This window comes from Notothenia rossii (assembly GCF_949606895.1).
Source record: "Notothenia rossii genome assembly, chromosome: 1".
Lineage (NCBI taxonomy): Eukaryota > Metazoa > Chordata > Actinopteri > Perciformes > Nototheniidae > Notothenia > Notothenia rossii.
The window spans coordinates 26,627,299-26,654,647 of record NC_136912.1 but is presented as its reverse complement, the minus strand read 5'-3'; the positions used below and the strand labels follow the sequence as shown (position 1 = coordinate 26,654,647).

The following is a 27,349-nucleotide window of genomic DNA, read 5'->3' as shown; positions in this document are numbered from 1 at the left end:
CTGTCTTTTCATGTTTAAGTAGCTTCTAAAGGCTTCTCATCTTGGCTGCATGACAGCCAAACCCTTTTTATAACAGACTTGCGTTTGACACGGACTACCATCAGACTATTTCTGTTTGCTTTTATGTAATTTAAAAATAGATCACAGGAGGATCAGGAGGGAGCTGTACAGGATAAAGAGAGTAGAAAGCAATAAATTAGCAGAATGAGGCGCTATGATTCATAAGAATAAATTATAATTCTTAGACAGAAATGGGTGGGTCTGTTTTACAAACTGCTGTCCTGCATTTTTCAATGAAGGGTTCCAGTGAACTGCAATAATGAAATAGTTTCAGGTTTATCATTTATAAATGTTGTAGCATATATTTTGAAATAGTTTTCTTTATAAAAAGCAATATCTAGCCATTGTTAGTATGATGCATACTTAATTGCCTACAGTTGGAGTAAGGTCATACTCAGATAGTGTTGCTGTAACTTTTCCTCTCCACAACGGTGAGGCTGGGGGTGTGCAGGGATGGCTGCAGTGTAAGAACCTCACTGCAGAAACAGTGTGAACGACAGGCAGTGTGTGGGTGGGGCAGCTCTGAGGGGAATACTGTGAATCATTGGGATAAAAAAGCCTCACTCCTCCCCAGGCTCCTCAGCTCCCTCATTCTTCTTAAGTTATCCCGGAGGAGAACAAATAGCGAGGAACAACTCCCAGAGTGCTCGTTTCCGAAAGGATTTCTGTCAGCGCTTTCCAGAGCTTTATCCTGCTGTGTAAGATGCTGCGAGAAATGTTTAATAGCTGAAGTATACACAAGTTCCGACTATATATAGAGCAGCGTATGACACATATAAGTGTCATAAGCTGTTTTCCTGCAGTTGTGGGGGAACTAAATGCCATTATTAGCAGTGTTTTGTCCTGATTTTGGATTTATGCCTTTAAAATAAATACTTCTCAGTGTGAACATTGAAAAGCAGCATACTTTTACTATGATTCTGACGTGATCTTAAGCTTTGCTGAAGGAGAAACAATTTAAAGAACAAGATAAAGAAGAAGGGTTAACAGCTGCTAAAAACACGAGAACTTGTAAAAGGCGCCATGGGATTGGGATAATCTAAATGTCTGATCAAATGGATAAGTAGCAGTTTGTGTGCATTTTGTCACATTCATGTTGGATTGGAGTTACTATAAAAGTTACACTTCATCATCTGAGGTGTTTTACTCCTGGAAGACCTGGCGCCACAAAATTCAAGTGCCTGGTTTTTCAAACAAAACACGCCTCCCAAGGATCATCATTTAATTTCAATTAAATCCAAATTAAATTTATGTCGTTTTATATTATTTATGCAGAGTCCTGTATTTATGTTATTTTTCCTGGCCTGCATTTCCTTTAATCTTCCACATATTTCTATTTCTGTGTTTGTACAACAGTATGGCTTGAAAAAGCGCGAGGAGGCCGAGGCCGAGGCAGCAGCTGCTGCAGAGGAGCCTGCAGAGGGCAGCTTGACTCGACCCAAGAAGCTGGTACCGGCCGGGTGTGGCGACGAGGAGGAAGAGGAGAGTATCATGGACACAGTGATGAAATACCTGCCAGGCCCACTGCAAGACATGCTGAAGAAGTAGGCTAGCTTGCTAGCTTATGCTAACGTTTTTCTAGCTTAATTCGAAGGTTAAACTCACACTGTTGGCTTGAATCAAACATTTTCCCACACAAATGAAAGATGTGAACATTTCTACGAAAGTCCATCAAATAAAGTTTAATTTTGATGTGGTTTATGGTTTTTGGAGAAGTTTTACGGTGGGGAAATTAATCAGATGTCGACCAACAGTGTGAATATTAGCCTTTAAACAGCCAGGTCAAAGTTAGCTTGAGTCATGTTAACGTTAGCTATGTTACACTATTTAAGCTAACTTCAAACAGGGGGGCTAAAAAAACAACGTTAGATGGTTTATCCTTCTAGTTTGAGACATTTAAAATTCCTTTGACTCTACTCTGCAGAGCTCTCGCGCAGCACTGAAAAATAACCTTGTCCACCACGCTGTTCACTCGATTTGTACATAAGTAAATGAATACAATACAAGCCTAATGGTGGGCAAACAATCATAAAATATGATATTAAATTATTATACTAACTGTGTGTCTGTCTCTAGAATAAAAAAAGATGTGATAACTTGATAAGCCATATTTTAAAAAGGAAATGTAAAGACTTCTGTTGTGTGCTCCTAAAGCTACTGTTTTGTGTTCGACCATGTCTGAAACTTATGTAAAACTTTTTGCACACAGTGTTACACATTCTATGTCAGACCTGTCTATCTGCCCTACACATAAGTGTAATACCATTCATGTAGTGTAGTGTTTAAAACTGTTTCTATTCCCCTTGTTCAGTGCGTCTCCTTTTTATGTCTTGCATGCCATTTGTCTGGACATGTTTGTTGTGTGAATATGTAAAAACTCACCCTCTCCTTTTATCCTCTTCTTTGTCATGCAAAAAATATTAAGGCAATAACTCCTAAGTTTGTGTGTGTTTTCACTTTCATGTCAATATAATCGTTAATTATATCAGTAATTTAAAAAAACGATATGTATGCATTCAGGAAATTTCCTTTACAGGTTTGCAGGGTTTCTTTTTTTTGATGTTTCATTGTCTCAATGAAGAATGATAGTGTAGCCATTCATACAATAGCCAAAACCTTAAGCTTTCAGCCATAAATCCAGAACTTATATATATATATATATAATACTACTATCAGGGCATACTACTAGGGAGAGAATAGTGAATGAATCTGTATAATTAAGAAGATATATGTATTCATAATAAGCAGTATAAACTTGAAAGTGGGCTGGATTTTGCATCATGTGGAGATTTGCGACAAAGAGACCCTCCCTCAATACACACTTACACAAAGCAAGTTTAGCTACTATATTATATTACTATGCTATTTAGTTACACAGTACAACCAGATGGAAGTGATACTTGATTCAGTTTAACTTATTGTTGGGTTGAATGTAAGAACAGGCCGCTGAGTGCGACGTGGAATGCCATTGAGCAATAAAGGATTATCATGTATGTTTCTGCCTGAGATTCAATAAAAACGTAAAACCTTGTTCACAGACATTCAAATGTGTCATCTTCTAAGATTAGACTATATTTACTTTATTATTCCCAATTAGGGAACACTTTTTGTCACAGCATTATGAAGACAAATAAATCCCAGTATAGTATGTAATTTAAAAAAAGTGCTTCATAAATATTTAAATGAAATATCAAAGAGAGTAAAGGTCCTAGGTATGATGATGATGATGATGATGATGATGATGATGATGATGATGATGATGATGATGATGATGATGATGAAAATGATTTGATAAAAAGGGTCACAATATAGTATAAAATAAAAAAAGTTATAGAATATTGAGTCTTGGAAAAAGCTACAGTATATAAAAATGTCATTAAAAAGGCCATGGTATAGTTAATCATAAAAAGAGTAATTCAAAAAGGCTATGCATATAGTGTGTCATAAGACATTTGCTAAGAACCTCATTATGTCATGAAAGAATCAGAAATGAGTCAAACTTTTAGAAAAAGTCAGAGTATGTCCGAAAAATACCTTAAATGGTCATAGTAAAGTATGACACATAAGGTTCCTAGTATAACATGTCATAGAAAGACCATTCAAAGTAAAAGTATATCATTAGCCGTTCAAAAGAAAAGTCAGAGTACAGTATAACATTATAAATACTGATTGTTCTACATCACTACGTTTGGTAAAAAATGCTCGTAACATTCATACTAAACTATGTTCTAAAAATGTAACACAATGATAAATTGTATGGTCTGAAAGAAATATCATAAGAGCTGTAATAGTACCCAGAATCCTCAAAATCAATCAAGCAATCACATTTTATTTATATAGCCCAATATCACAAATACCATGAAAAAAAATGTCAGTATTTCAATGAAATAGTCACAAGATCTTTCAGTTGTATTTTGGCTGTCAAGCAACAACTTGGTGTATGTTGATACAACTTATTTTCAATGGATCAACATTCAGAATATTTGACCACTGCCTTTGTGCAGTTAACAGAAGTGTAACAATAATGTTTGTCTGAAGAGGGCAGCATAGGGAGAGACGGCAGCCCAACTGAACTGACCTGGTGTATTTATTCCATTTATCTGCTGAGTATCACTGTTGTCAATAACACAGCACTGCACATGTCCACACAAATGCTTTGGCAGTTCAAGAAAACGAAATATTTTCAAGCTTTATTTATTTATTAAACAACATTCAACCAAAAAATATGAACTATCTAATGTAACACAGAGTCAAGCACTAAAATATCAGAAAACACTGGACAGAAACTGGACACAACAAAGACTTTTGAAGAGTAGCACAAGTCCACATCCTCTTTTGCCTTTAGCATTCAGTTGTACCTGTTTGACAAATGTTTACATCTATAACTTCCATTTGTTGAACATCACCCACAGCACTGACAACAGTAACAAAGCGGTGACATTAAATAACATTAAAAGGGTTATCTGACACTCAAAACGGCTGTCAATATCAGGTACAGTTGTTGACATCAAGGAAACAAGGATGGTATGGTCAGCTAAGATTTTTCCTTGATTCTGCAACATTAAAGGTCACCTATTATGCAAAATCCCCTTCGTCGTGTCTTTTATACGTAAACATGTGTCCCCTCTGTGTAAAGAGATTCGGAAAGTTTCAGGAAAAAAGATTTGCTCACTTTTTGTCCTGATCAATGTATATAAAAACCTGTCTACAAATGAGCTGATCAGATTTAGGCCACTTTGTGATGTCACAAAGTTGTACAACCATTAACCAATAACAAACCAAGGTAAAACCCGCCCACCTTATCACTTGAATCTCCATTGTGTTTTTAAACCCATAATCTAGCAGAGGGGCGTGGCCAGCAGCAGCTCATTAGCATTTAAAACTAGACACAGAATCAACACTTTTGAAACAGGGCTGAAACAGAGGGGATTATGGGATGCCACAATGCATTATCTGTTTGGCATTTCGAGCCAAACACTTCAGAGACATGTTTTGTATATATCTGAGACCTATATTATATTGTTGAAAAATAGTATAATAGGGGACCCATTTTCTTTAAGCCAAAAAATACAGACCTGTTTCACCTTGAGACATTACAATGTAACAGACAGTTTTCCAAGGATTTTTACTGGAGCAAATTTATTTTCAGACAGCAACATATTAGCTCAAGTTCCTGGTTACATAGCAGCTAACACCTCCTTTTTCTCATTATGCTGTTAATGTTTAAAGTGTTGCAAAATACACAGTAGAGTTCATCATTACCAGCATGTGGATGTGTAGTCAGAGTTGGAACCGTAAATCACCATTGTGAACCATTAAAGGATCCATCCAGTATCAAAGTGTTATACCATATTTCAGACGTTAGGTTGTTAACTCATCACAAAGATAACAAGCATTTTGAAACAGCTAAAAGTATTTTTATTTTGAATAACTTTTATGGATTTAGGTAATCTGACAGCTGTGATGACATTAGAGGTTTTCTGTGTTTTTAAATCGTCGTCTACTGTCTGTTATTGAAACCTGGATTGAGGCTTTAATATGAAACCTTTAATCAACAGTAAGTCAACATTACCAACCATTTTGTAATAAACCACATGTTTTAGCTCCAGTAAATAAAAACACAAACAATCAACAAACCAGACTTGGTAGAAAGTGTAACAGAAGTCCAATCAAATACTCAGTTTGGGTTTTTATAGATTATCGTATATAATTAACAGTAGACAGTAAATTCAATAAAACAACACAGTGTTTGTAGGTTGTTGTTTTTTACAGTGGGTTCATAGAATATCTATTGTCAGTAAATAACTCAGTTTCTAATCCCAGCTGGCAGGAATGCTCTGCAGAGATTGCTTGTATATTGCTGGATAATTTAACGATGTAAAGTGTCATTAGTTTCATTTACAGAAACCTTTTTAGACAAGACGTTACACTATCCAGCAAAAAGTATTTGAATGGTTTCTGACTCTTTCCCAGGTCCGTCACAAATAAATATATTCTCTATATAGCGACAAATCTCACAGTAACCAGGTTTATAAATCTACTGTCCATTACTGAAGGATCTGTATAGCCTCCGAGCACTGAGTCACCAAGACAATGTTAAGGTCTATCAAATTCAAATGGGACATTGGCTTTTGTGAATAATTGGTAGAAAATATCTTGTATGTCGATCTCGAAACAACATCAGACACTTTAGGGAACAACAGTAATGGCAGCACAACTCATTTACAGCATAATAATTCAAATTAATTCAACTCATCAATGGTAACAGCGATTTCTCCTGTCCCATTTCAATGTGCCTCTGTTCAAAACCAGGCCTCCAGCCCCCTTTTTTAAGGATCTAGACACTTAAAGGGATATTAAAGGATACAAGAGTTTATCCAAACAGCTACAGCAAATATCCACGCCTGAAACTCGAGTAAAAATCAAACATCAGAGTGCAAAAATAGGTACATAATTTCACCTTTTGCATGCCCTGAAAGCTTTGAATGACACTGCTGATGAATCCATGATATCCTTTAATATCTACCAAAACATTTCTGGAAAAAAGAGTTCAGAGACAACATGGTGACGTGATGGTTGTTGTTTTCTGCCACCGGAGGGTGTCAGACCGGAGAGGGTTACAGGAAGGTGTTTAGAGGATGGTCCGGGTCGAAGGGGAACGGAGGGTTGATGGGCGCCCTGGTTTCTATATATTTGTCCGACACTTGGGGAAAATGGGACCTCCCTCAAGCCTTCTCTTTCTTACTGTAAAAAGAGGAGATTAGATCAGACAGAAGAAGAAAAACAGAGGTGAAAGGATGAGAGGGAAGAAGAGAGGGAGGTAAATAGGGACAAAGAAAACCATTAGAAAAACAGACGCAGGACTGTGATTCATCAGCATACGCATCGTAGACAGCAACCGCAGAGCAAAGTTGGCCCTTTTGTTGCTTTACATGAGTAGGCAAAGAGAGGCAACAGAAAGAAGCTATCAGAAAAGGAGAGAAGGATTAGAGTTGCAACACCATTTATTCAAGTGGCTGCAAAGGGCTCTAGCAGGAGCTCCTGAAGGAAGAAATAACAACAGTCAAAGGTTAAACTCGAATGAGAGCAGGAATTGATCCACTTCTGCCCCAAAATAGCGTAAACACCCCACTTGACCCTTAGTTTGTAATATTAATAATCAATACTGAATTTGTGATCAATCAGCAACTTGCGCCAAGTAATGACTATGAATTTAAATGGCTTCACATAGTTTTGTGTATAAATCATCGCATTTGCCTTTAGAGGCCTCGAACCTTTCAGTTTACACTGTACTTTAGTGGTGCGTGAAGTTTTAACAAACAAATTGGGGATGCAGGGCAACTGTTTTGAATGAACAATCCACCTTTGGAAAAGAGCAGTATTTGAAAGAGTAAAGGAGAGGACACAGGTTGAGCTGAGGCGGCCAAAAACCCTCCAAGCAACGCAAGAACAGCAAAAATAGAAGGTCGGGAGAATATAATGATCATAGGAGAAAAAAAGCCAAGAAAAACAGAAATAAAGTGGACCAAGAAAAGATTGTAGCATCGATCTAGTGCTGGGAGAAACCACAGATCATGAAGGTGTATGTAGGTTCATAGTGCAGCCAAAAGAAGATGGAGTACTTGAGCAGGTGAAAGGGGGAGAGTTTCATCCCGTCCAATCAGATTCAAAGGCAGGAGAGGTAAAGTTGTTGCTAGGATTCAAACAAACGATAGAAGCAGAGTTCAAGGCCTGCTTCTTTGCATTTTGGTTGTCTATTTTGGAAAGTGTATATTATCTGCTGTTTATTGTTCTGGGTTAAAAAAGCATGGTTTATTTTAGCCTTGAGTTATTTCAAAGTCATGTCAACGTTTCACTCCTTATTTCTGTTAATCAAAGGATTTAAAAAAAAAATTCTGGAGGTCTTATGTCCCTGTATGTGGACCATATGTGTTATTATTCAGACTATTGTAGGGACCAGAGAGCAACAACAGCTAAATCTGGGAGACAGTCAACCAGAGAAGACAAGAATATGAAAAAAAGAAGCAAGTGATGACAGGTGGTGGCAGAGGAGCAACAGAAACTGTCAGAGCAGTTTGACAGCTGGTGGCAGAGGTTTCCAGTGGTCTGGAAAAGATCCAGGTGATGTTGGCAAAAGAAAGGCAAGGCTGAGCGGTCACATGTGCTTCTTTCTCTTTTTTACTTAGTCTTGGACTTGAACTTTTTCCCGAAGGCCATCTCCAGCTCAGGGACGGACAAGGTGAGGGTGAAGGAGCCGTCAGCCTCCGACCTGACAACCCGAGCTTAAAGATGACGTGGGGAAGAAAACAAGATTATGACACATACACTTAACTACAAGTGCTTAGTGACAGAGTACGACCACACTTCAAAAGCATCCAAAAATAAGCCCATGAACAAAATCCCAACCATAATTACAAACTTAAAGTGGACCTATCGTACTATATTTGAAACATATATTGTAGGGCCATACCTATATAAAACATGTCTGTGAAGTCTTTTTTTCAAAATACCAAACAGATCATGCATTTTAGCCATACCTCATTTCGCTCTATTTGCTCTTTTCCAGCCCTGTTTTTGCAGGGGCTGATTCTGCTTTTGTGGCAGACTACAGCGCCACCTACAGGCCTGGCATATGTACTACAGCGTCTCCAGCGCTTTCGAGCGGTCTCTCATTCCCCTGATAGGTGGAGAGTTGCCCATATATGCGGAGCACCCCTTTTCTGACGTCAGAAAAATTCAAATAATAATCAGCTCCGTTGCAGCCACGTTTTTAGAGATTTGGGTATGGAGGAAAATAGAGAGGTTTGTGTTTTCTGACACTTGGTGAGTTCCCTGGAACACCGGGGACACGTATTCATGTATAAAAGACGTACAAAAGTGCATTTTGCATGATAGGTCACCTTTAACATCAATCCTGTTTTATCTTCATTTAGTGAAACTTATAAGGAGTTAAACTCACCTCTTTAGTGCAAAAACAAGTAAATGAATTGCCGTAATAACTTGTGCATGTGCGCTTCTTCTCCCAGTCTAATTTTGTTTTCTCTCTCATGCACTGACTCTTTTCTTAGTGCTGATGTCATAACTTAAAAAGCCACTGTTTTGATTGGCTGGTGCGTTTTGGCCTTACTACTGAGTTACCGGCCGATGATATCACTCTGATACTTGCATTACAGTCTGATTCTAGTAAAACCCAAAGAGATATAGTGGAGATAAAGTGTCAGCATTGACGCACGCAACAACCTTCTGCACTAGCATACTTATACTTATATATAAAATAAATATTCTAAACATAGTCTACATTTAAAATGATGTTGATTTTTTTAGGTAGTCCTTTTTGTTAGGCTAATACAATTGTTTTCTGATGCCCCCGTCCAAAGTAATACATTGTTTAGCGTCTGTGCTGGTACTTCTGTCTGTTTCTCAAAACCTGGGGATTGCTGAGCGGAATCTAGTGTTAATAACATATTGACTAACGATAAGTACCTATACAATCTCATTTAAAAAAGTCCAAACCATCCCTTTAAAGCAATTTTCGGGAAATCTATCATATAACACAAGGCAAGTTTATGAACCATTGTCACAGTCCCAATTATGTGTGTGTGTGTGTGTGTGTATGTGTGTGTGTGTGTGTGTGCGTGTGTGTGTGTGTGTGTGTGTGTGTGTGTGTGTGTGTGTGTGTGTGTGTGTGTGTGTGTGTGTGTATGTGTGTGTGTGTGTGTGTGTGTGTGTGTGTGTGTGTGTGTGTGTGTGTGTGTGTGTGTGTGTGTGTGTGTGTGTGTGTGTGTGTGTGTGTGTGTGTAACCCACCCAGGTCGTTGTTGTTCATCATGGCGTTGGAGCCTCGGAGGCGCGGACCCTGCTGGGTGAAATGATATCCAAACTTCAACAGCGTGGTGTTTTTCTCCAGCATGCGGGCTATCTCCATCTCCACCTTGTTGCCTAGCGGCTGGCTCTGGAGTTTGTAAACAGAGGGGGAAAGCTGGAGCATTAAAACTGGACAAAAAAGGCACTGTGAATAGAATTCAATAAATAAAATAACTGCTCCTATGTCAACGCCAAGGAGAAAAAGTGGCAAAAGCAACACGGATAATGAACTAATGAGTAATGTTGAACTATGCAGTATATCATGACAATATAATCTGGGTGCATTATACTGGAGGCCTGTATACACTACTTAATACACACATACCATCTCAGTTGTATGCATTACACGTAAATCTACATCTATATATGCAAGTGGGTTTTGCGTTTAAGTGTGTGTGTGTGTGTGTGTGTGTGTGTGTGTGTGTGTGTGTGTGTGTGTGTGTGTGTGTGTGTGTGTGTGTGTGTGTGTGTGTGTGTGTGTGTGTGTGTGTGTGTGTGTGTGTGTGTGTGTGTGTGTGTGTGTGTGTGTGTGTGTGTGTGTGTGTGTTGATACCTGGTTGTCTATCTTGAGCTCCTGTAGTGTGGTGTTGTTCTGCAGTGATTCTATGAGGGACACTATGCCGGTCCCTGTGATGAAGTTAGACTCCACATTCAGGCTCTTCAGCGTCGTGTTGACCTTCAACATCTCTGCCAGGGCCTGAGGACACACACACAGCACACACTGTACATGACTTTATTCATTTCTATGCAACATTTTTTTTCCAACCTCATAACCATAACCTAAAGTCTGTTTTAAGCAAATGTCTAATTAAATAGTAAAAGAAACAAGAGAAAATAGGCAGAGGAATGACATGCAGAAGGAGTTATTATAAAGATCACATATAATTGTTTTTGTTGTACTGTTTTTATCTTATATGCAAAGAAAGAAAGTAAAGAAACAGGTTGAAGGCATTCTGGTTAGCATTTTGTGTAAAATGTAAGAGATGTGACTTACAAATGCTACAGGGTCGTTGCTCCTGGTTCCCACAATACTAAACCTCTCCACCACAGAGTTCTCTATCAGAGCATCAGCGTACGCCTTCAGAGTCTTGATGGGGATATTCTGGGTACAGATAAACATTACAGTAAATGCTATATGTTACACTCAATATTAAGTGTTTTACTTAAAAAGTACATTTTTATAGCTGGAAATTGAAAATGAATGTTGTGCACCAATGTTTAGTTTGTTTGTGCTTTTTGTGTCACAGAGTTTAGTTTTATGTAGAAGAAGGTACTAGAAAAATAAAAAACAAATGGTAAGGGACAGATAACTTTAAATAAGAGAGACAAATATATTTCCTAAGATTTTTCATCTTTACGGAATGATGGTTCAAGTAGAAGCTCCAACTCCAAAATCAATAAAGAAATCAGACCCAGTTGTTTTCCCACAGACACACCTTGATGTTGTTGAGGTTCACCTCCACCAGGTCGGGGTCGTTCCTCTTCATCCTCAACAGGGTCTCTTCTACGTCTGTGGAGTTGGGCTCTTCATCTGGGAGTGCTTTATACTGGGCGCACTGGATCACACCTACAACACAGGACACACAGCTGTGGATCAAACCAGTCTGACTGTGGGAACAACGCATATTTAAACATGTTTGACGCCCTTTCTACACTTCACTCATAAAGAGTTAAAGACTGCCAGACTTCACCGAACAATGTTAGAAGTTTTATCTGATGTTGGTAACTTATCATCTGCTTACAGCAATGGCCAAACAAAGCATGTTAGCCTGCCATGTCCAGAGAGACCCTGTTTAACTGCACTCAGGCTAATGCTGATCATTTTAAACACAGCATGCATAGATTTGTCAGTTTTATCCCACTTTCCAGGCCAATGGTTTTCACAGTACAGACATGTCAACAGCCACTTTGCCACAGCAGTAGTACATTCAAACCTTTACTACCACAGGAGCAGAGAACAGTGCCTGCCAGTGACTCCTAGCAAAAGTATTGTTTTTCTTTCTGGTGCATTGGAAGTGTGTTTTATTTCATCTACAATGAGTAAATAAAGTTATTTTAGTAAGTAATTGGCGTGAAACAATGTTTCTGTCGGTACGTAATTTCTGTAAGTCTACAGTAAGAAAAGTAGGTTGATAATAACAATATTGGGACACTAAATTCCATTTACTTATGTTTATTTTATTATCTTTTCTTTTTAATGACTGATTTTAAATGCCATTTTCTTAATGTCTTTCATTTTTTGTAAAGCACTTTGAATTGCCTTGTGTTGAAAGGTGCTATATAAATAAACTTGCCTTGCCTTGCCTTACTTAACAAGCACACTTACAGCATTCCCTTAGTGTAGTATCACAAAGGGCAACATTTATTTTTGAAATACAACTGTTTTTATGTTATAAAAGTCTCAAACTATAACATAATAACAACTCATTGTTCAAAAATCATTTTTTACTTCCTGTGTTTTGGCAAGCGCGAAATTCTGCAGGCAAATCCGAGTTTGTAGCTGGCTCTTTTATCAGAGCCGGTCATATTTGGAAGTGAGGTGCTCGGCCTCTGTCTCTGTTTAGAGCTGGAGCAGAAGCTATAGGATGAGCCGCCATGCAATATAAACACAGGCTCATTAACATGTGATGTGTGTGTCTGTGTGTGTGTCGTATCAGAGAGTTTACACTACCAGTGCTAGATTAAGGGTAAACAGATGAATCATCGGTTATTCCTGGAGGAGCTATAGAACAATGTATGAGAGTCTGTAGACACTTTTATATCTACTGAACACCTTACTTCTAGTTTAGGCTGTGTAGTTAAATGTTAACATGTGTGGAGTGCAACAAAAAAAGTCAGTGCTGATCATCTTAGGTTAAATAAACTTTCTGCCAGCATGAGATCATTGCACTTTGCATTTTTCTTGAATGAGGTGATTTCTCTCTTCCAAATAGTTGAGTGATTATCTTTATTTTAGGATACTTTTACTCATGCTGTGCACCAAATGCACTTAGAATTGAACCAAGTGAAGACTGCTCATACAACTTTCAGTTTTAAACATTCAAAAGACTCAGTCAAATCTGACTAAAAAGTGCAAGTACATACGTGGGAGAGTGTGTGTTTTTACGTACTGTTGAGGCCTTGCTTGTTGACTATGTTGCTGCTGGCCAGGGCTTCATAGTACTGCTGGTTACTCATCAGGGTGTGCATACCCAGGATGGCTGGAAGACAGTAAGAAGACAGAGTGAGGATGGAAAGTAAAAATGCGGAGAGAGATGACTGCTGAATATTTTATAGATTTAATGGTTGTCTAGTTACAGCCATACAGAAGACCAACATGCTGACACATCACTTTAGGAAATACAAGCAGGTCAAACCTGACACTTATTAAACATTTTAATGCCATATGCTTTCAGGTAAATGGTAACATGTACGAGTTTTGGTCTCCGCAGCACACAACCAAAATATCTTTTTTGTGCTCCTAGGAGGCTGCTATATAGAATACAAGATAAAGAGAGATTTATAACCTTTATCAGAGAGGCTGACAGCATGAGAACAGAACACTTTGCAAAGACATACACAGTCAGGGAACACAAGCTACCAAACTGCTTGCTGTGACAGTTGGTTATGTTACCTTCAGCATGTCCAGGGACTCGTTGTGCTCCCAAAATATTCCTGCAGCATTTTTGATGATAAAATTCTGTCATGCAGGAAGTAGAGACGGAAAAATGTGTGTACATGTCATGTATTCCTCTCACAGACAGATGTATTATCTTTCAACCTCAATGTGATTGCCTTCTACTGCTACGTAAATATCAAAGCATGTTGTGATTTACTGAAATAAATTATTTGTCAATACTTAAAATATAGTGTTTTAGAGAGAGAGTTCTTAAAATCCAATGGTAAACGCGACCTCTGTATGCTTTACTGCAGAGACATGACGTTTTTTCAAACATCTTAATTTTTTTACATGCAGCATCGACATGGCAAAGGGTGCAGAATCGCTCCATGCAAACATGGTGTGCAGTCTACAGATACCCTGGGTGGTGAAACAGAGATATCCAGCAGAGATGGAGGAGGAGGTGGAGGGATGAGGGGGAGGGGTGAAGGGAAGATGAAAGGAGTGCTGGAGGAAATGAAGAAGATTTGGTTCAGGAAAAGTAAATGAATGAGGGGGAAGTTGAGGCCACCGTTAAGTGAGGGAAGATGAAAAATAATCAGACACCTGCACTTTAGCACATTAAACAGATCAGTTATATGAATAACAATCAATAGGCGCTTTCACACAAAGTCCTTGCAGTACTTAGTTCCCAGTACTTAGTTCATCGGAACTCTTTAGTTCCCGGAACTAAAGAGCAGATCGCGTTCACACCGGAATAAGTCCCTGAGGGAGGCCCAATCCCAAACCGCCCCCTACACCCTATACACCAGTGGTTCCCAACCTGGGGGGCGGGGCGCCAAAGGTCGCAGGGGGGTGCCAGGCCTCAGAAGATTTGAGGCCAAATATCATATTTAGACTTTTTTTTTGTATTCTTTTTTTTTTACATATAATTGTAGCACAATACATGATTGTCACTAAAAGCCTTGTCTCTACATTACAATAAAATGTAAAAAATTATTGATTAATTCATTTGAATACAAATTCAAGTTAGTAGCTATTAAAGGCATAAAAAGACAGAAATGTATAATTCTTTCTTTAATAGAAATGTTTATTCGGCCCGTAAAGTGTCCAAACCAGGATTTTCTGTATAAGTGCATTTTTAAAACATAGTCATTGTCCATGCCGGTTTCAGTTGGATTATTTGTCACAATTGCTCCGATCAGATCGGTCTCCTCCATTTTGTAGATTATTTACGACTTTTGAATCCACATAAACACATCGGCAAAATCCGGCTTACTTTGAGCATGTTTTTTAAACAGTTTAATCCCTTTGTGAATTTGTTCCACTTGCGCCGTCCTTTAATTTCTTCATACAGCGGGCATCCAAATGAATTAATCCTGAGTCCAATAACCATCAAAGTCACTCCAATAGTGCTCCTTAATTACGCTTTCATCCTCCTTTAACAAAATACTTCACATTCATCCAGTTTGTGACAGTAGTTGTAGCATTTTTGAGACTTTTAAACTTTAATTACCCTGGGCAAACAACTTCACAGCGTATACTGCCACCCGAAGTCCCCGGCCAGAAGTGCCTGGAGTTGGGGACTGGCTTCAGTAGAAGCTAATGGGCCTCTGGCGAGTAAATGTAAATGTCGCCAGAACGCCGACACCTCCTCATCACTCCTCCGCTCCCATGTTTTTTTTTGTGTTGCCATAAGTTAGTCTCTCTCCGTTGGTGCGCTGGGCTAATGCTAATAATGCTAATGCCAGCAAATAAAATGGCGGCTTCACAAACACTTTTTGGAGTTTTACGGGGCGTGGTTTGCAATTCGCCCAGCCAAACAGAAATGGGAACCTTTTTCTCCCAGGAAAGTACCTGCTCTCTAGCAGGGACTAAAAAGGGGGGAAAAAGTTCTCATGAACTAAGTTCTAGTGTGAACCGTATATACATTCTATGGTGTGAACGCAAAATCCCAGGAACTATCGGAACTAAAAGGGAAAAGTATGGGGAAAAGTACTCCGGTGTGAAAGCACCTATTCAGATTATGTTTGTATAAACGTGGGTGTGGATTTGAGATGTTATGTTAGTTATTAGTTATTAAAGGAAAGGTTTATCTGTATTCTTTCACTTTTATAAACCCGTGAAATTCTGATGAAGAACTGCAAATTAAGAAAATATATTCTCCCAATGTTTCCATTCATTTATCACTTTTGTAGGCATGTTTTAAACTGCCTTCACCATGGGGACTCTGGTAATTGTTCTAAAGGTCTTGCCAAAAAGAAGATAAAGAACAGCTTTGTATAGAAGAAACAGAAAAACCATTGTGTATAAGCGAGTATAAATGAGAGAAAAGTTCAAACGATAAGAACTATGGATATTTAATACATGTTGCTGTGATGAGATGTGAGTGGATGTGTTTAGGATACCTGCTATATCACAGAGTTCAGCATCAGAAGCACTCGCCAGGGCTTCTTCCAGCTCCGGCTCCAGAGTCACATTCTCCATGATGGGGTCCACCATCTTCTTCGGCACAAAGGCTTTCCCTGCAACATGATGGGTGGTTTTAATCCGAATACAAGCACTACTACTACCACTACATTTACCCCATATGATATGATATCTCATATGATCTAGCTACCACATTCAAAGACTGAAGACCAAATCAAACCAAAGAAAAAAACTAGATATAGTCTTCGGGGAACATACTGATTTAATATGAATCTAACCCTTACTTTAATGAGTATCCCTCCATCACATCACCCCTGACCACAGGCTGCTGTTGCTGACAGGTCAGCTGTGTGGTCAGCTCCTCGAGTTTCAGTCAGGTATGTTTTGACCCCCACATGAGCACTTTGACGAGATGTTAACCAGAGCGCTTAGCAGCCTAACTGAAAATCCCCCAAGTCTTCCCTTGACCCTAATAATACCACTGCACCCATCCAGGTTGGTGAACACACTGTTTAAAGTGTGTGACAGGTAACACCAGTTTCAAGTCCAGCTTTGGTGCAACCTGTAGTGGGCCTGGTCTCAGCAGATGGTGAGAAAAAGACGAGAGGTTAAAATGGATAACTGTTCTAAACAGTTTGCAGAACCTGCTGTGGTCTCCCTCTGCTTGTTTGCTCACTGGGTGTTCCACATGAAGACGTTGACTCCATATATCTTTACTGATTCAGTACAGCTGGTCTGTGAAAAACGTTATTGTCTTACAAGTTACATTACATTACATTGCATTTAGCTGACGCTTTTATCCAAAGCGACTTACAATAAGTACATTCGACCGGGAAGATACAACCTTGAAGAAAACAGAATCATATAAGTCCATCAGGTTTCATAGAGCCAAACATTTCAAGTGCTACTCAACTGGCTTTAGATAAGCCAGCCCTTTATTAGTATATAAGTGCTTTGTTAGTAATTCTATCGCTCGAAGTGGAGTCGAAAGAGATGAGTTTTCAGTCTGCGCCGGAAGATGTGTATCTTTCTGCCGTCCTGATTTCAATGGGGAGCTCATTCCACCGTTTTGGAGCAAGGATAGCAAACCCACATGTTTTTGCTGATGGGAACTTGGGTCCCCCTCGCAGTGCGGGTGCAGCGAGCTGTTTGGCCGATGCAGAGCGGAGTGCACGTGCTGGGGTGTACAGTTTAACCATGTCCTGGATGTAGGAAGGGCCAGATCTATTCGCAGCATGGTACGCAAGTACCAGTGTCTTGAAGTGGATTCTAGCAGTTACCGGAAGCCAGTGAAGGGAGCGGAGGAGCGGCGTGGTGTGGGAGAATTTTGGAAGGTTGAAGACCAGACGAGCCGTTGCATTCTGGATGAGCTGCAGAGGTCGGATGGCACATGCAGGTAGACCAGCCAGGAGGGAGTTGCAGTAGTCTAGGCGTGAGATGACGAGAGCCTGGACCAGAACCTGCGCTGATTTCTGGGACAGCTGGGGACGTATCCTCCTGATGTTGTAAAGTGTGTATCTGCAGCAGCAGGTTGTAGCAGCGATGTTTGCAGTGAAGGACAGTTTGTTATCTAGGGTCACACCCAGATTCCTTGCAGTCTGAGTCGGGGAAACAACAGAGGTGCCGATGTTGATTGTTAGGTCAAGAGTGGGACAATCTTTTCCCGGAAGGAAAAGCAGTTCAGTCTTGTCAAGGTTGAGCTTGAGGTGATGAGCAGACCTCCACCGAGAGATGTCTGCTAGGCAAGCAGAGATGCGTGCGACGACCTGGGTCTCTGAGCGGGGAAAGGACAGCATTAGTTGGGTGTCGTCAGCGTAGCAGTGGTATGAAAAACCATGCGGGCTAATGACTGATCCGAGCGAGTTTGTGTTCAAGGAGAAGAGGAGGGGACCAAGAACAGAGCCCTGAGGGACCCCTGTAGTTAATTGTCAAGGGTCGGACTCGGACCCTCTCCAAGTTACCCTGTAGGTGCGGTCTTTGAGGTATGAGGTGAGGAGGGAAAGTGCAGTGCCTGAAACTCCAAGTTATTGGAGAGTGCGAAGGAGGATCTGATGCTTCACCGTGTCGAAAGCAGCAGACAGGTCCAGAAGGATGATGAAAGAGGAGAGGGATGCTGCTTTAGCCGTGTGCAGTTCCTCAGAGACAGCAAGGAGAGCAGTTTCTGTCTAGTGACCTGCCTTGAAACCAGACTGGTGCGGATCCAGAAGGTTGTTCTGATGGAGATAACAGGAGAGTTGTTTAAAGACAGCGCGTTCAAGTGTTTTAGGCAGGAACGGGAGGAGAGAGACAGGCCTGTAGTTTATAACATCAGACGGGTTGAGAGTGGGTTTCTTTAGGAGAGGGTTTACTCTTGCCTCCTTGAGGCTGTTTGGAAAGTGACCAGAAGTTAGAAAAGTGTTGATGAAATGGGTGAGAAACGATAGAAGGAGCGATAGTCTGAAGGAGGTTTGAGGGGATAGGGTCCAGAGGACAGGTGGTAGGACGGGCAGAGGTAACGAGGGTAAGAACCTCACTTGGAGAGAGAGGGGAAAAGGAGGTTAGTGTGTGGGACAAGTCTTTTAAGAATACAAGTGCATTAAGGCAACACCCAGACAGAACCACCTGATAAGTAGAGCCAGAGCTTTTTAAGGAACTTAAACTTTGTCTGCGGTCCAAAGACCCAAGTAGATTAAAGAGGCCGCATTATGCTCATTTTCAAGTTTCATCATTGTATTTTGTGCCTGTACGATGACATGTTTACATGCTTTAATGTTAACAAAAAGTGCTTGCATATACTGCTCTTTTCACCCTCTGTCTGAAACCAGAGCCCAGTGTGCTCTGATTGGTTAGCTGGCCGGCTCTGTTGTGATTGGTCAACTGCCTTGAGATGTCCCGTCAACTATCACGTACAATGTGTTAAAGCGCTAGCCAATAGACATGTCACTATGTTATGGAAGTAAAAACAGGAGTCCAATCGGGCACCCAAAAACATATAACACACCACAGGAAAAGGGAAAACCCAAAAAAGCATAATAGGGCCTCTTTAAACATTTCAACTTATGAAATGGCCAAAGCGGTTTACTCTTTTTTGAGTGCAACTACTATGACCTCGAAGCGGCACCGTCACATCCCAAAATGATGAGAAACCCAGATTGTACCTCTCTTCTCCCCTGTGAAAGGCACCAGGTCTTCTTGCTCAGGATGCTCTTTGGCCTGTTTCTCCAGATGGGCCAGCAGGTTATCTCTCTGAAATGTCCCAGTCGGATTTTTCTTGGTCTGGTCCTTCTGCCGCATCCCAGCAGGCAACAACGCATTCTAGACAAACAAGAGTTTACATCAGTTAAAGGACTGATACTGATTGTATCTAATTTCCTTCTTCCTATCATAGCGGTTAAGTGCTGTAGTATCTTGCATCAGTGCCGAAGAAGGAGAAACAACTACACATTTAGAGACGAAGAACAAATACCTTATTCATGTGGTGATTAAGATGTAGTTAATATTCAACTTCAGTCTTTTTTTAAATGAAAAACGGTTAATTCTTCTAGATTTTGCCTTTGGAAATAAGAATACACAATACCTTTAACCCCCTAAATAAAAAAAATAAACCATGAAATGCAAATAACACTAGTAATGTAATGTATTTGTTTACATTTAAAAGAAGCAAACAAATCCCAGTGGCAGAATACTCATAGAATATTCATTAAAAATACTACCAAATTAAGCCCAACGGTAATATGGTCATTTTTGCATCACACTTGAAAACATGTTACACAAGTATTACAGTATTAGAGCAAAGTGATATCAACTGAGCTCTGTTTAATTTAACTCCCACATCAGTCCCTAACTACAACTCCAGCCTAAAACAGGACCCAGAGATTTCCAAGAGCATTACTGGTCCCTACGTTATGCTCAACCCATAGCAGCATTCAAACCAAGCTCTTACAAATGCTACTTATAGCTTCATATCTTATCTTTCCTCTCAGCACTCTCTCCTCATGACTGTGTCTCTCTTAAACGCTTTGACTCAAGGCCAGCAAACAATTTACAAAAACAAACCAAACAAGTGCCAGTGTCAGACCAGTTACATGATAACTTGGGTTTAAATGTACTCTTTTAAAGTCAGTTTTTCAAATGTGGTCTTTCCAGTAGTGGTCGGTAAATGTTCACATGACTTAAAGCAGTATTTATAGTAAAGCCAGGAGTATATCACATCGTCACTGCCAAGCTCTTAATGTCACACGTTGTATCAGCCTTAGATAACAGGCACACTTGGAGCATTTTATTTTTACCAACATGAGACTTTGTCTTTCTCTCCTGTCACTTACTTTACTACTCTGTGTCCTTTTTTTTTTTTTTACCTGTTTCCAAGCTTTTACCAGTAATCTAGATACATTTTATTTAAACTTTCCCAGATCTAAATGTAAGAGCTTTAATTCAAAGATGTCACAACAAGTCTTTAGTTATAAAGTGACAGTACTGTATGTCATGTCTTAGAAAAGTAAACAGTACTGTATGACCCATTCCAAGTTGGAATGGGTCATTGAAAGACAATACTGTACAGTATGCACAAAAACACAAAGTATTCTCAAGATCATCGACAATAAATGAATCTCACTACCGCAGTACAGTTTGCAAGCATGCTGTTTTTTTTTTAATGTCTTACTGGAACTGACATGGGAAGTACTGGGAAGGTTAGAGTGGGCACTTTACTGTTGTGCAACGGGTTACCCTCATAAACAGGCACAAACAAGGTAAGCACGCACTGCTTCTGACTATTTCCTCTGTTTACGTCATGAAGGAACTTCGGTCACTCCCTGCTGGCATCAGTCTCGCTCCCACACACACACACACACACACACACACACACACACACACACACACACACACACACACACACACACACACACACACACACACACACACACACACACACACACACACACACACACACACACACACACACACACACACACACACACACACACACACACACACACACACACACACACACACACACACACACACACACACACATACACACACACACGCACACACACACACACACACACACACACACTGAGTTCTGCACATTATACCCTTCCAGTCATTCCCTGGCATTGAGGGGATATCCAGCCTCTTTATGAGCAGTTGGAGAGTCATCACAAAGCTATTACAGCTGCTGTCACCATCTCCACCCATGAAACATCACTGAGGGTACAAACCTGGAGGTTGATTCATCAAATACAACAATTATTACCGTAATCTTGAGCAAAGCAAGCATCATAACAAAATCAGACATATACGTTTCCCCATACACTGTTCCCCATACTTCCTCAGACATATAAGTAAAAATTATTATTGATATTTCTTTAAGGGAAATAGCACCAAAAAAAAGTGAATGACTATTCTGGACAACAAAAGGGGACATCGTCATCTTTTATTGTTTGTTATGATGACTGACTAACAGTTCAAAACTAAACGTCTTCAATGTACAAGGATGGAGCCTCATATCTGAGAAGCTAGAACCACCAATGTCTGGCTTTTTTTCTTGCTTGTAATATTAACTCCATGCTGCCTCATTGTGCAGTTACACTTACTGCCAACTGACTGCTAGTAAATAGGTTTTTGATTGGCTGGTCTTCCGTACACTACATACAAAGCAAAGTGCATTAGCTGCCACTGTACTATTACTGTGTAACGGATTCAAGATTACTCGAGCATTAATCGTTTGCACTTGTTTGAGTGGCTGAAAAAATTATCTAACAGTATTTCAGATTATATCACATAGCTATTTAGTTATAGCAATATACAGCATAGTCAGGGGCCTCTGTTTAGCCTGTAAGACCACCTCACACTCCACTGACACCAACACAGCGACAGAAACTCTTTATGGACTTCATACTATAAACTTACATCAGGATCCAGCTCCTCTAATTCATCCTCTAATCGCTGCAGCTCTTCCTCTGACAGTTTCTTCAGCAGCTCGTCCTCGTCTATGTCCCTGTACTTATCCATCTCCTTCTTCATAACCGACATGATGGACACCTGAAAACATGGATAGGCCCACTCTCAATTCAACATGATAATAAATAGCCACATTATTGACAGGAATGTAAGGTTTTTATACTATAAAATAAACGTTTGGGTAGAACATTTTTCACAACTTACTTTTGATTTCTTTCAATGACAGTGGGCTTTCACAATAATTTATAACACAGATCGTACACTTACATTTCTTGTACCTAAAATAACTTGAGGTGGTATAATTAAACCAAACCTTTGTAACATAAGATGAAGTGCCTCCAGGGAAAAAATATATTATACAAATAAACAAAGGGATCTGGGAGGTATTCAAATAGTTCACTCACCTCAATCACCCCTCCAAACAGGAAAAGGCCAAATGTAGGAGATCAGGAGCCTGCAAGACCCTACACTTTGAGAAAAAATAATCTGTCGATCAAATCAACAGCGAAATCCCTCAAATGAATGGTCAAATAACATAGGGTTTGAGACGAGAGACAAGCATAGCCGACTGTTTTTGCCAAACAAAAACATTACTATGGCAAAAGTCATTTTATGTGGAGTTAAAATAAAACTTGAATGCACTTACCTCAATGACCCCTGGCTCAGGGGTAAAATAACAGCAAAGGCAGCCAAGTGCCTGTCACGCTCCTGAGATGGACCTGGAAGAGGAAGAAGAAGAGTGTAGAGAGATTAATTTACCTTAAAATGAAAAAGCAATAGATACACTCAGTCATTTATGGAGGAAGATATTAAGCATTATATTTCACAGCTTTCTGTGTTTTTTTATTTCAGCTTCTTCACTTTTTCCTAAAGTAACTAACAGCATAGCTACATCTAATTTTCCGATAGTATTCCATTTGCACATAAAAGCGTTTGGTTAGCTATGTGCTACAAACATTAGGTTTTCAGATTAGACAGCTAGTGTCACATATTTGTTAGCAGGATTTCTTTAAGGAAACAAACTGGTCTCAAAGCAATAGTTTGATATTTTGGGGAGCAAAAACAAGAGTTAGATGTTAGTTTGATAACACTCTCTTGGCTCTACAACTAGCTAAACTTAGCACACCAACTGTAAATGCTAGCCTGGCGCTGTCCAGACAATTTCTTGACTAGGAGCAGTAACTTCCATGAATCTGCACCTGTTGGCTACCCCCATACAATGGCCAATTGTTATGTTTGCACAACATGATGAAACATTTGAATCGATGAGCTTTAGAGTTGATTGATGGTTTCTGTTACCTTTGGTCAGAGCCAGGCTTGCTGTTTCCCTCCGTTTCCACAATTGTTGCTAAGCTAAGCTATCTGGCAGTTAATTGTAGCTTCATAGAGTATTTAACATAGTGATAGAAGAGTGGTAATGATATTCAATGACTGTATTTAATAACATCAATCTAAAATCTTCCATAAATTACGAGGGTACATGATGTAATTTAAGGTAACACCTGGCAATATCAATTATTTGCTAGAATTTTGGTTTATTAATCTCAACCAGGATTACAAAACAAATAGATATGGTTGTATGGCCTTTATTGAAGGAAGAATCCATTACATTTCAACAATCAATGTGAAGAGAAAGGGATTATTTTTCAATGTTGTTTACATTGTGAGACAAGGCATTTTGCCTTGGCGGAGATCCGCTCTCAGACTATCTTTCTAGTTTAATGGCTTGAATATATCTGAAATAAAAAAATGGTTGATTGTCTACGGTTTGCCTCATCTAGGCCTACTCATTTGGAAAAGGGAAACCACAAGAGAGGCAGTGTGACTTGCTGCAGCAGCTAAAGAATGTCCCACTCCCTTTTATGAGATTCTAAGACTCCAAATCTCAATAAGCACGCAGATGCTCTATGTCCTCCCAGAATGATATCCTGTCACTGATCCCTCCGCCATGAATCACTGCAGGAAGTGCTGTTTTTTTCTCAAAGCTCGCTGCAGAAAAATGAAAAAGTCAACCCAGGATACACTAAATATCTTATCCCAAAAAGTTTATTTATTTTTCTCTCCTACTCTGCCAACAATATGGACAGATGGCAGATCTGTTTTCTTTCTCTCTCATTGTCTACTTTGCAGTCCAGATAACTGATGATAGATGAGCAGCAGCAGAACATTTGTGGGTAACAGCTCTAAGCCACTGTCCCTTAAAACTATGGGTCAGGGTTCAAAATGCTTTGTGAGCTGCTGCTGATAGATGTCCACATGACAACACTAATAATAACTACACTGAGCCTGCATCAAAGGATGAGAATGATCTCAAATGAAGAAAAAGGGTTGTGATGGAGCCTAAAAACTCAACCTGCAAAGAACTTCCATTCAAGAAGGGAAGATATTCCTTTTTGATCTTAAGTATGACAGCAAGTGTGTTTTGACTAACCTCCTAACAGGTGGAGTCAAGCGTGCTGTTTTTTTGTTCTGCTTTCTTAAGCTCCACAACAGGACAAGTTTCCAAAACCAAAAATGAAGAACTGGGCTCTATTCCAAATAACACTGCAAGTCTGCTGGAAGAGGGCGACCTGTGTGATGATGTCAAACAGACCCGTGCTTGTATTTATAACGTTATTACAAGCTTCTGCTTCATTGGAGGACATTCAGTGGGTAGAGGAAAGACAATTAAATTTGACCTGAGTTAGAATGTACCCTATAAAGTTATAAACACTTTACTTGAACCCTGACCTCTAAACTTGTCCAGTTCTCAAGTCTCCAAGAATAGCAGCAGAACCATTCATCAAGTGTGATGTGTGTGAAACTTTTAAATTGATGTAGATTAAACATGTTTTAAACCTGATTTGCAAAAGTCAGCTTTCCTGCAACAAAAAGCTCTGCGTGCCTGCTCTACCAGAAATTGTATTTGTATATATTTCAGTTTGATTGTAAGTGTTAACCCTGCTCCAAGTTTTTCAGTTGTAAAACATATCTCTGGAAAACTCACATGCTCATAGAGAGGCCAAAGATTTGTTCAGCCAATAAATCTGAACATAAAACAGAGTTGAGGGCACTGCAGTGGATATTTAGATGATTCAGTGGACAACTTCCTGCTTAATGTCTTCAAACAGCTCCCATTGTCATGATAAACAATCACATGTACAGTAAGTGTCGTGTGAGTATTCCATTTAAAACTTCTTCAGTTTGAGAGGTAAAAGATATATTTCTTTCATGTTTGAGTCCAGTTACCACTATTTTCCTTAAAAATTATGATGGACATTTGTCTAAACTAAACAAATAATCGATTAAAACATAAAATAATTTGCAGATTAATCAATAATGAAAACAATTTTCAGTTTCATCCATATAAAAGAGGTTCCAATGACAGATACCAATCATAAGCAATGATAATAATGAGGAATAAATGTCCTAATCTGGTCAACCTGAGAATACTAACCCGCTACTAACAACATTCCTAGAGGGATAAATCATGTATAACACATCATGCTTCATGCTATCAATCTTCTGTTGTTTATGAATTCAAGTGTTGTTTCAACATTTGTAGGATGTCTATGTAAACTTTTTTCGCAGGATTGCAGTTGTTAGAATGGTCTCTGAAATCTTCCAGCATAAAACAGCTGAGAGGCAACTGGTCAGCTTTCCCCTGCCTGTGGCTTTGATAAGCTACAGTAGAGAGAGAGAGTGTGTGTGTGTGTGTGTGTGTGTGTGTGTGTGTGTGTGTGTGTGTGTGTTTTCTGCTGTGACAGTAACAAGGGTGTCCACTTACATAGTTGTGAGTACAAGTGAAATGCATAGATATGCTTACCAAAATAGATTAGTAGACCACAGGTTTCTTTTTCAAGTTCTTATCATTGATTGATATTAGTGTGTGAAATCCACCGAGCATTGTTTTTAGAAATGATCTCATTCTGCCACTTTATGGAGCAAACTAAACCCATGGTTATGTGTGCTGTGTCGTTAGTCTCCACTTTGGGGACCAGTCATAGGCCTATATCATAAAGATTACAACAAGGGGCCTGAGGACCGACTATTTGGTGCCTTCTGCAAAGGTCAAAAAGTTATGTGTGTCAGTGATCGGAGTTTCGTTTCAAGATGGCTAGTGCGATTATACAATACATATCCAAGAGAAGATGCTGATTAAATACTCCGCAACAGCGAGCTCAAAACTTAAAGTGAGGCGACTAAAGATTGAGTTTTGTGTCGTCAGTGAACCACAAGAGTATGCATGGCTATACTCAAGGAAAGTAAGTGGAGAACCAAAATGTACTAAGTAACAAAGGTTACAGGGTTCAATTTACTCTACAGTAATGCATTTAGGTCACAGAGGAACTGACATCCAACATGTCAGCCGCCAACTGTTCCATCTCACTAGAGTAGAACTGTAATCCTGATTATACATGGTGTATTTTTTTTAAATCATCAAAAACCTTGGAAAATGAACCAATTTAGCTCAAGCTTTTGCTCAAAAGTATGTTGTTGTTGCAGTGACTTTTACTAAAGTTTTTACAGACGTTAAGAGATACAGCAAGCTATATTGAGAATATGTACAATCCCTATTACACACTAACCAATTGTATCACTGGGGTCAAATGTGCCATAACAGAACATTTTACTGATTTATTTGTATCAAGTTGCACCTGTATGTGATAAGGACTGCATTAAAGACCTCATCTATGTAGGGCTTTAGGGTTAGGACTTGCTGAGGGCCATTATATCAAGAGTGGAGCCTACAACAGCCAATAAGATATTCTCCAACAGGTAGGAAAATACTGGCAGTGACATTAAGAAAAACTATTCAGTGTTTCTGGAGGAGCCCCCTTTATACTCAAAGACATGGAGGAACCGGATTACTCCCAGCTTTCTTTTAGGTGTTCTCCTGCACATTATTTTAACCAAGATATTGTGAACTTCACGCATTTGACTGTTTTACAGGCTGCAGTATCATTTTTGCATTTATTTCCGTACCTCCTCCAGCGCTATTTATAGCCGGACAGTCCCGCTGGGTGACAGCAACGAATACTTTGACCAGATATGGTTTCCTTCAGAGCCGCCTGGAGTCGCGCCGCGCGGTCCGCTCTGCAGCACGCGCAAAAACCGGGAATCCGCAGAAAACTCCAAACCAGCAGAAAGCGTCCAGATAATCCCGAATGCAGCAGATTTCTCAGCGTGCTCACAGTTTCCTCCCCCGTCAGTGCTCGTCTCTCGGCGGGTTTACGGAGGCAGAAACTCGTCTCCCGTAAAGGGCAAAGTAAACTTATGTGGAGAGATCCTCCTCCTCCCCTTCCTCCCCCCAACACGGCTGCCCTGTCACTCCAGTGATGTCATCCAGTGGAACTGTGTCCATTATCGGACACCTTTCTCCATCATTTAATAAACTATAACGTGAAATATGTACAAGCCTGCTCCTTAATGTAATTTTGAACAACGCGAGACAGTTTGTCACCGTTGCAGAATT

The 27,349-nt window shown here is 39.7% G+C and overlaps 2 protein-coding genes across 4 annotated transcripts in view; one reads left to right on the top strand and one right to left on the bottom strand.

Annotated features, from left to right (window-relative positions):
• cplx2a (complexin 2a) overlaps positions 1-6,335 on the top strand; it is an 18,140-nt gene extending 11,805 nt beyond the window's left edge. Inside the window, exon 4 of the mRNA XM_079646476.1 lies at positions 1,417-6,335. Within this exon, the coding sequence (XP_079502602.1) occupies positions 1,417-1,608 (192 nt within the window). The 3' untranslated portion in view covers positions 1,609-6,335. The remainder of the gene's footprint in view (positions 1-1,416) is intronic.
• On the bottom strand, positions 1,777-27,179 carry tmod1 (tropomodulin 1). Of its 3 annotated transcripts, XM_079646448.1 has the most exons (13): positions 26,860-27,179; positions 22,541-22,613; positions 22,299-22,363; positions 21,844-21,975; positions 19,089-19,245; positions 15,930-16,046; positions 13,034-13,123; positions 11,360-11,490; positions 10,918-11,025; positions 10,477-10,620; positions 9,867-10,011; positions 8,243-8,342; positions 1,777-6,804 (listed from the first exon to the last, which is right to left on the bottom strand). In XM_079646448.1, the coding sequence occupies exons 4-13, from the start codon at positions 21,964-21,966 to the stop codon at positions 6,786-6,788; spliced, it is 1,134 nt and encodes a 377-aa protein (XP_079502574.1). In that variant the 5' UTR covers positions 21,967-21,975; positions 22,299-22,363; positions 22,541-22,613; positions 26,860-27,179; the 3' UTR covers positions 1,777-6,785. The 3 variants fall into 3 exon arrangements, with proteins under 3 accessions (XP_079502574.1, XP_079502576.1, XP_079502575.1); XM_079646450.1 differs by lacking the exon at positions 8,243-8,342; XM_079646449.1 differs by lacking the exon at positions 1,777-6,804 and having other exon boundaries at positions 8,100-8,342.
• Positions 27,180-27,349: the final 170 nt, after the last annotated feature.